The 9,989-nt window shown below is 32.2% G+C and overlaps 2 protein-coding genes across 2 annotated transcripts in view; both read right to left on the bottom strand.

The window, feature by feature from the left end:
• Positions 1–326, bottom strand: part of LOC108748342 (prominin-2) — an 18,514-nt gene extending 18,188 nt beyond the window's left edge. Inside the window, exons 1-2 of the mRNA XM_018486433.1 lie at positions 194–326; positions 33–128 (exon numbers count right to left, since the gene is read on the bottom strand). Coding sequence (XP_018341935.1) covers positions 33–128; positions 194–206 — 109 coding nt within the window. The 5' untranslated portion in view covers positions 207–326. The remainder of the gene's footprint in view (positions 1–32; positions 129–193) is intronic.
• A 3,070-nt stretch (positions 327–3,396) lies between these two features.
• On the bottom strand, positions 3,397–5,490 carry LOC108748215. Its single transcript, XM_018486249.1, has 4 exons — positions 5,262–5,490; positions 4,548–4,603; positions 4,124–4,299; positions 3,397–3,592 (listed from the first exon to the last, which is right to left on the bottom strand). The coding sequence occupies exons 1-4, from the start codon at positions 5,488–5,490 to the stop codon at positions 3,397–3,399; spliced, it is 657 nt and encodes a 218-aa protein (XP_018341751.1).
• Between the last annotated feature and the right edge of the window lie 4,499 nt (positions 5,491–9,989).

Genomic DNA, 9,989 nt, shown 5'->3' with positions numbered 1-9,989 from the left:
AAAAAAAAAAACATTTTTATTATAGTTTTTACCATTTCCCAGGTCAACGAGCGCGTCCAGTGCCACGTCAAGTCCAGTCTCGGTAGAGAGTTCGGCCTGCACAGGTTTGCCCAATAATTCCTCGACATCTGTAAAACACGAGTAAAATATGCATCATTTATCTTTAGTCTCAACAGATGTTCCATTAACATACAAATATTGCGCATGAATATACAAAGGACGGATCATGTCACAAGCATAAGCCATTTAATATTCCGCAGATCCTCCTGGTAATTTATTCGCTCTATCAAAAAATTTCCTGCCGATCACAGTTTAAAGACTCGACAACCGTGTGAAATTATTAGAATATCGAACGAGAGTATAAAGAGTAGAGTGATGGGATGAAGGTTAAAAATGGATTGTGATCGCCTCTGGCTAACGAACACACGACACCCATGTAGTATATAAACGCGAGCGACATTGTAAATCCCGTCACGTCGTTGCGTGGTAGTAATAATTTATCCGTCCTGTATCCGTGTCGGTTATCGCAATCTGATAGGAATTTTGAACCAGCGCAGGTGGTTTGATAATACAGGTCTTTGATAACATAAAATCTCTGATAACTATTATATTTCCATTTCTTTTACAAGAGATTCACATTGGAGTTTCTGGCAAAGACAGATGGCAGAAAATCGATATCCGGTATAAACGCTGCGGGTTGTACCCAGTCAATACTTTGGAATCTTGAGTTCAATTTGCGGTATCGATCGCTGGGGGGCAAAGGGTGCGATTCGTCTTATGATATATGTTCTCAATATATGGACTTCGAAAGAAACGACATAGTCACGTTGTCGATAAACCGTATCGTTGTCGTTCCACTTGGCGCACGGTACGTGATCTGAAATTGAGACGGTTCGGCGATGTATATGCGCGGACTTTATATTGGCCAACTTGCATAATGCCCGTGGTTGCATTGCACTAACGAGCACAATTTGCCAGAGGTTGTTAACGCGTCAGTGGCGATGGACCCATTACGCGACGATTATAGACTGTCAATAGCTTTCATTAGACACCTATGCGCCTCTCTAGTCATGAGAAATGTCATTAGACGACGGTGTCGGACATCAACGCCTCCTCGTGCTAATTCATGCGTTTGGCCCATATAGTCAGAATTTCTGAAGCGAAATCTTATCATGAAATCGCTGGGAAAGAAATTTATAATGAAATTCCTTCTACATTATTTTAAAGCAAATAAGCTCAGTACGATGCGCGTAATGAGTTAATGTGTATCTTATATTCGAATGTATCTTATATTCTATTCCATATCACGGACAACAACGAAGTATTATTCGATATATAACTCACCGTTTGTAAATAAATAAAAGGTATCCCATCGTCGCATTTATGCATTTCATAAATAAACGTGCAAAAGATTTATAGTCTTCCTGTCAGACATGGAAATTAAAGCACTTTGTTTTTCAAATAAAGTAAAATGGAAACGGTGCAATCCTAAAGGTACGAAAAAAATGTAGTTTGTATCTAACGGTGTCCTCTCTTTTCAAGATAGAATTATTCTAATTATCGAGATGAAATGTTTCCTTCGCTTACGAATTTTTCTCGCGCGCTTGTCGCTACGGACGTAAAGCCAAATCAACATTATCATTACACTTAAATCGTTATACATTAACAAATGATTTTATCATGCGTGAAATGAATACAGAGTATAAAATTGCAAACAGCCACATAACCTGTGAAAAAACAGTTAAAAATGTTCCACCTGCCAGCGATTGCGTCCAACATATATATATCGTAAATGTAAAAAAAATGTATATAATTCACAAGCGTTACACACCATTTAACTAAAAATATTTCTGATTACTACATATGACAAGAAATTACCTTGTGTCAGTGACTACCCTGATATTATGTATAAAATGAATAAAAATAATCGAACTGAATAAAAACTTTTGAAAGTGGTAATATAATTTTACTTTTGAATCTTTTGTTGTGATTCATAGACCATAAATAAAAAAATATTATATTGTTCCTGATTATTCTTATACTGCTGCATATTGTGTGATCCATGTTTTAAAATATTACACTACTCTCTCTCTCTCTCTCTCTCTCTCTCTCTAAATTTCTCGGAGTGAAATCTCACTCTAAAAGAGTTAAAATATTATTACTATTGAAAAAGACTGAAAAATTTGCACTCTTGAATAAGAGTGGCAAATTTTCACTCTTTTTTTTTACACTTCTTTTTGGAATAAATCTTACTCCAAAAGTGTGAAATCTTATTCCAAAAAAGAAAGAATAAAAATCTGCCACTCTTATTCAAGAGTATAAATTTTTCACTTTTTTTAAATAGTGACAATATTTTAACTTTTTTAGAGTGAAATTTCATTTCAAGAAATTTAAAAAATATTATTTAATTTTCAGTATATAATTACTTAATAATTTTTAATTTTAATAAAGATATTAAAATTTAGTTTTAAAATTCTTATTAAAATTATAATAAAATTTATTATGTTTAAATATTAATTTTATGCATCTCTTTTATGTTAACGGATCAAGCAGTCTCAAACCGTACTATTAAATTGTTGAATTATATTAAATATACTTCTCAATTACATTTATGGTCAAGTTTACGCATGAAAAAATTGATTAAATTGTGCAAGTGATTATAACGTTAAAATGTGAATCTATAGCTGGATGTTGCGGTGGAATTAGTTAATTTGCGGTTTTGTTCAAGAATCAAAAGCGGAGAGTCACAATCGAATACTATGTTGCATCAAAGTAGTCGAGCAATCAAACCACAAGCGGTTCTCCGCTTTCCGTACTTCCTCCGGATATTAGTTAATCGGTTGCGAGTTGTATTTTCGATCACTATTAGTAATAATAAAAACTCCTTTCCTCTCTTTCTTGATAGAAAGAAAGAATTTTTTGTTTACATAAGCGCAAAAGTATAAAATTTATTATATTAAAATGCATAAATATTTTATAAAAATACCTATTTTTTAATCTCATTTTTTAAACACTTTATATTTATAGTGCTTAATAAAAATCTTACATTATATGATTTCTGCCCAATTTTAACGTTTCTTTCTTATTTTTTTCTTGTTTGCGCTATATTTCTCACATCGGTCATAACGAGCGAAGGTAGAAAGTCTAGAAGAACCAGCATTTAAGACGAATGCAATTATAGTAACTGGGTTACGTACGTGTAACGTACGCCAACAGGAAGAAAGCATTCGGTAAGCACCTCAGGCGTCAGTGCATGTTGTCTTTATTGAACACGATAAAATGTAGTGTGTGCGTGTGTGTGTGTGTGTGTGTGTATATATATATATATATATGATAACGCTTTTTGCCTAGAGGGACTTTCCGCATTCAGTGTCTTAATATTGATTAAAAAAAATGTCACTCACTATCCAGATCCGCGAGGATAGCTTCGCTAGCCACGTCCAAACTTCTCGTGAGGCACTTTCGCAGCTGTGATGTGGTGTCCGCGTGATAGTCCTTTAAATCCTGTAACGCCGTCTCTACTGTCATAGGGAGCTTTTCGATCCCGACCGCCACCACCTCGTTGCATATTATCATTGTCACCATGCAAGACCTGAAGCAACGCACCAAAGATTATGAATAACGTAGTGAGTGCTTGCTTTAGGTAAAAGGTTTTCCAACGTAAGACGAATAGCTGTCTACTTAAACCTCCTATCTCTCTTCCACTTAACATCATTTATTCTCTCTTCTATATTGCTCTAATATTATATAATAGCTACTTAAACGTAAATGTATATAAAAAATTATATTATTATCATATAATTTTTATTTTAATTAATATACTTATATACTGTGTATGTATTTAGTATCTGTAAATGTACACTTCAATTTTCTATCTTACTACTAAAAATTATTAAAAATAAAACAAAAATTGTGGTTTATATCTAGTGAAAAATCGTTCGTATTAATTTTAAAATAATAAAATCTTTTCATAGTCATGGAAATTTCACCATCGCGACGATTACGTACTCACGAAGTGTAATCAACAAGGGCAGAAGTATCAAGGAACACGAGTAGGGTTGGAAGTGAAGGTAATAAGTTTTCGGAGCGTCGTCTAAGAACAGAGAATCGTCATAGATCCTACCCGAGTATAAAGACGAGAATGGTGAGGAGAAATGCGAGAACACTCGGATGCTGAGAAGGTTTGTAATCCTCTCTGATTGGACGACAGGCGAACCAAAGTTCCATGCCAGGTATTATGCAGGCCAATACGCAGCACATGCCTACTAAGACTAGAAAAGCTGCTTCCACGTGCATAGACTGTAAAAGTAAGATTAGGACAATGCATTTGAGAAACTTAACAGTAGTATTTATGTGACATTAGATCGCGAAAATTATGTATCGTGTACATCGCACGTCATAGGATATTCTCTTTGCAGAAAAGCTCTCTAAAATATCGGGGGTTCTGTTGCAAGGATCTAATAAAGACTTGCACTTTCTTTAATGATCCACTTCGTTATTCACCGGAAGTTAAATATTTCTGATTTCTCAGCGTGTTTTCGCCTTACCTCTGAAATCAATTTACTGGTGCTTATGCGATTTTCCACGGCGTCCACTAGTAGATCTGTAACGAGCAAGATGAATTATGATCTTTATGCATCGCTAATTGGAAGAAAGGCGATAATAGTATGAAAGTAGTCAAGGAATCTATTAAACTTAAATTACTTGCTGAATAGAGAGCTATAAATGGTAGATAAAGTAATAGTTAGATAAAAAAGCTAAAAACAAATTCTCATGTTGATAATATATATGTTGTAATATTTAAAAAAATAAAAGAAACTCTGCTTCTTTTACACGATCATATATATTATACATATACCAATAATTATCGATCTCTTTTCATATAAATGTCGTGCTTCATATAGGTAAAAAATGTCTTTTAACTGCAATTGCAGTCATTTAAAACTTAATCAATCATAGAATTAAGAGTTATGAACGTTCGGGAATTTGAACGAAGAGACATTTGAACAGACGTTTAAATGCATCGTATTTTGTAACATTTTACACGTTTTGTATAAGCATTTTACATATGTGAAATGTCGCTCTCTTTTTTCTAATTGAAACAGCTTGCGTATGAATTATTGATATGGCTTGGCGCCTCGTCAAATGTTGAAAATCGATTTTATCGAAATGCATTTATCGAAACGCATGTATTTTAACAGCTTACGAGCTTACTAAAAGAGATTTCGCAAAAACAATTTATGATTGCCATTAAATCTTACCGGTTGGTATGTCGTAAGGTTGTACAAAGAACAAAAATCCTCTGAGGAAATCGAAAGCGAACCATCCCTTATCAAGATGTAAACTCATCATCTTGTAACGCTCCTCCGTTGTGAATTTCGGAAACTTTAGCCTTGGCTTCTCATCCCAGTCTTTGGGTAAGGTCAATGTCCTCGGATGCGACACGTTCGAGTTGTTCTTCGTACTGTTCACAAGCACATCCGCCGCCATCGTGTCCATCTCGCTCTCTCGTGCCTCGTTTGGACAACGAAGAATGAGAAAGCTATCGGTGGTCGAGCAATTGTTACTGCTTGGAGTCGAATCAGTTGAGACCAACTCTTGAAGCGTGTACGCCCTCGAAGTTACGATGAGCAGAAGGAATACTAGCAATTTTAGAGAAGCGAAACTTATATGATGTCGCCTTATTGTTTGCGCGCGAATCGGAATAATAAAAAATCTATTGAGCTTTAATGATTAATAAACTGTGAAAATTATTTTAATATATTATATTGGAATTTTATAGAAAAATTTATATTATTATCTTTTCAGACATTTTCACGAATTTACACGGTTTTGTGCTCTTCCTCATTTCTTTATTAATATTTTTCCATGATATACGCTTGAAGATTCCACTGTTTCAAGTTGCGTTTAAGTGGCAGTAAAATTGAAATTTTAACTAACGTTCTCTCTTTGGATACCGCTTCACGTTCCACTTAAATCTTAAAAAGCACACTCGCAGAAAGTACAGTTTTTCTGACGTATATAAAAATTTAGCTAGATCTGAAAATAATTTTACTGAACTATTATTGTAGAATAATTATGTAGGGCATTGAAGCGGGTTATATTAGAACATTAGAACTTTTTGTTTATTATATTTGAATTTCCTTCATAATTATTTTGATGATCCATTAAAATTATTTTTAAATTTGTATTTACTTAAATTTTTTAATTTTTCAGCAAAACCGTTCTTTTCGTGTAGCATTGTTAAATAATATTTTTTAAAAATCTGCATGTTTAAAAAAGTATAATATTAAAGGTGTTATTTTTATCATTTATATATAATAATTAAATGGCAATTAAAATTAGTTGCGTTTAAAGAACCTTGTCTATCATTACTTTGTTTAATATTCTAATGTTATCTCTGTAAGAATTTTTTTATTTTAGCGTCACTTAATTTGTGACAAATTGAATTTCCTCGTAGTAATTTCCTTCTAATATTCGGCAAATTTATTACCAATAGTGGTGCTCGAAATTAGATGGAGATTATTTAGACGTTATATTGAAGATTACACAGCACAAGCAGAAAAACACAAGTTTTGAATCCTATGAAACAATCTTTGAAGCGACACAAAGTTCAAAATAGAATGTTGCTTCTTCTATTTGCGCTCCTATACGTCGAACCTTCTTGAGAATGATAATTTCAAAGCGTTTCAACAAAAAACGACATGGTATCTTCGCGAAAATTAGACCCGTATTTTACACGACGTGCAATCAAGATATATAAAATGATCATGCCTTGGATTACAGTCATTTTCCGCTCGCCGATTTCCAACGCTTTTCCCTATACGATAATTGGCACCGACAACGGTTACGTCTTTATTGAATTGCAGTTGCAGGTAGACTGTCATTTTCAGTATTTGTACAGGCTTCTGCGAAACCCTGCAAGTGTATTGTGATGTTGTCGAACCCTACGGAGACAATAAGTTGGGGATTGACCAAGAAAAATGGTGTCACACAATATACTATAAGATCAAGAAATGGTACAAAAACGCAATTGGATAATACAAAATAAAAAGATAAAATATGTATAAAAGAACAAGTTATAAAAGCAAATTATAATAACACATTGTGTTTAAAGTATTAGAGTAATAATACAAACAATATTTATAATATTTTAAGTAAACTTAAGAATAACTAAACAAAATAAATTAATTGATAAACTAAATTAATTTATCGGTAGTCTGTAATATATCGTATAACTTGTTGACACATTTATATATAAATATATAACCAAAAAATGTTTTGCAACATTTATGTTTTTATTAAATTAAGCATATAATTGCTGATTCAGATATCAACATGGTTGCTCTCATATGTAACAAATAAATTCCGAATAATAAATAACAACAGTAGATAATAAATTAAAATTCATTTTTACTTAATTCTTGATATGTAGCATCGATTATATGATCTTAATTTTCTTATTTAATATAAGCCTGCATTATTTCTTATTTAATATAAAATTTACAAAGATGTTAAAATTCTGTTAACGTTAGATATATTTTTATGCGGCGTATGTACATAGTTTATGGGGGATATTAATGCACTGTTGATCGAGGAGTTATTTCATTCCTGGTCAAAAACAGTCCTGCTTGAAAACAGCCTGGAAACAGTTCGGAACGTTGCAGTTCTGTCGAACGAAAAGTTAGTAAAATATATCAATAAAGTTTTTACTTCTGCAATTTATTACAAAAGTTAGCTAATGGGAAAAATTAATGAGGCTACTATTTCAATTCGAAAATGTAGACTAATAAAATGCCATAAAACATATTTTTATATGTACATCTCTTAAATGTTTTTATTTTTACTTTTCTTTATTCTTATTTATCAATAGAAAAGATGCCAATTAAAAAAAGATAATATAATTAAATTCTTTGTGCAAGTTTTTTGTCGCAGCTCATGATCTTGACGTCCTTGTTACATATTTAATTATGAAAGAAAAGAGACAAATACTGGCTTACAGTTTAAGCTCGACTACATCGTCAATAATCCTTTGAAGAACAGAGATTAAGTGAATATAATTTTGCTTTATTGTTCATTTTTTATTAACAAAATCTTCGAGTTAAAGTTAAAATGCAATTCTAAATTAAATGGTGATAACGAACTTGAATAGAAATTTCTCAAACACTAATTCATTATAATTCATCGAATCTGTCTATCGATTACTGACGGATATTATATTCTCGGAATGTTCTCGCGGAATTACTTTGAAAGTATTCCAAGGGTATGTCGTAGAATGTACTAACGACTGGAATTTTAACCAACGTCTGTCCACTTTGTACCTTATTAAATAGCGCTGTGAGGTTAATGTGGGAGACTTTGTTGTATATAACACACACACACACACACACACACACACACACACACACACACACACACACGCACGCACGCACGCACGCACGCACGCACGCACGCACGCACACGCACGCACAGAGCAGAAGACATGATGATAACTATTTAAAAATAAGTTAACAAATAAAACAATAACTTCTTTATATTAGTCTTTCTATAAACGTAATTCTATAAATTCTGTCTAAAAACTTTAGGAACATTCTGACTTCAATTTACCTACTTACATATTATAAAAATTTTAACCTATCAAACTTTAAACCTATACTTGCATACAGAATGTATAAGATAAAGTGAGAAATGTTAATTCGACAGACAGTATTCTGATAACGTATAAAGTTTTACGTACTCACGAAATCCTTTAGCTTTATGAACTTTGAGATATTTGCAATTTTTTTCTCTAGGCACAACGGCTTTATGCACGACCAAATTGTAAATTGTAACATAAAAATAAATATCGTTGCAGACGTTTATTGTGATAAAATATTTACAAATATTGTGCTACATATAATATATTCAGTCAAATTTTACAATAGCAAAAGTAATGTAATTAATGTAATAATAATGCGCTATTTGAAGCGTCATGCTGTGCTAATATTTGCAATATTTTCTTTCGCGGCATCTAAATCACTGCACAATTTAATTCCATTTCTTCGCCCGATAACTCTCGTTTCTGCGTGGTTAAGTCTTGTAGGTACGAACCGTAAACTGAAGATTCGAACTATCTGCAGTTACTCCTAATACGTGGTACCAGAATTGGGTTGACTTTTTGGTAACAGCGGTGCCCAACCACGGCTAAATCTTCTCGCGAACCAAGTACGAGATTACTTTTCGCCGATGTTGAATGACTGGGTACTTGGCGCTAGACATCTTTCATCAATGAATAGACTCTTTCACTCTTACGCGAAGGTGTATATACTGTATATACTCGGTCCCTTAATTGGCTGAACTGTAATTCCCGTTTCTATTTCTCAATGCAATTTTCCTCCAAACACGGTTAATTGCATGATACGGCTGTGAGTAAATACTACACATCTGTAAATGTACTATGTCTTGGCTAAATTCAAAATAACCAAAAAACATTTTCAACCGATTAAGTTAATGGAAATGATGGAATTTTTTGTGTATAATTTTTGTCTATAAATATCTCAGGAAAGTGATTTTCAATCCTGTATAGTTTATTGCATGCTCTCTATAAATCCTTATTATTATAATATTTATATTTATTATATAATATTTATACTAATTATATAATATATAATATTTTTACGTGTAAGTATAATATTTTAGATATACTTATCTATAAAAAGTAAGTTTTAGTTTTATGATCATATAAATTGCATTGTATAAATGATGTAGTTTTATTGTGATAATAATTAATTTTTTTTTTGAGGATATATTTTTTCAATGCTATATAATTTATTTGCATGCTGTCTATAGATTTTTATTATAATAATTACATAATGTATAACATTTTCTTTTATATGCAATATTTTAAATACCATCGGCATAAGTACATTCTTGTTTTATGCTTGTACAAATTGTATTGTAAATAACATAGCTTTATTGTGATAACAGTAAATGTTCATATTTTTTCGAGG

The sequence above is a fragment of the Trachymyrmex septentrionalis genome, unplaced genomic scaffold (assembly GCF_001594115.1).
Source record: "Trachymyrmex septentrionalis isolate Tsep2-gDNA-1 unplaced genomic scaffold, Tsep1.0 scaffold22, whole genome shotgun sequence".
In the NCBI taxonomy this organism is placed as follows: Eukaryota; Metazoa; Arthropoda; class Insecta; order Hymenoptera; family Formicidae; genus Trachymyrmex; species Trachymyrmex septentrionalis.
The sequence above is the reverse complement of the archived record's forward strand: the minus strand, read 5'-3'. Positions and strand labels throughout refer to the sequence as shown.

What these genes read in the sequence shown, in the direction of transcription:
- LOC108748215 (XM_018486249.1), bottom strand. Translation starts at nt 5,490, where the DNA reads ATGGCGGCGGATGTGCTTGTGAACAGTACGAAGAACAACTCGAACGTG. An exon ending in ACCTTACGACATACCAACCG is followed by an intron (nt 4,604 to 5,261) that starts GTAAGATTTAAT and finishes TGCTCGTTACAG; the next exon opens with ATCTACTAGTGGACGCCGTG. An exon ending in ATTCTCGTCTTTATACTCGG is followed by an intron (nt 3,593 to 4,123) that starts GTAGGATCTATG and finishes GCGTTGCTTCAG; the next exon opens with GTCTTGCATGGTGACAATGA.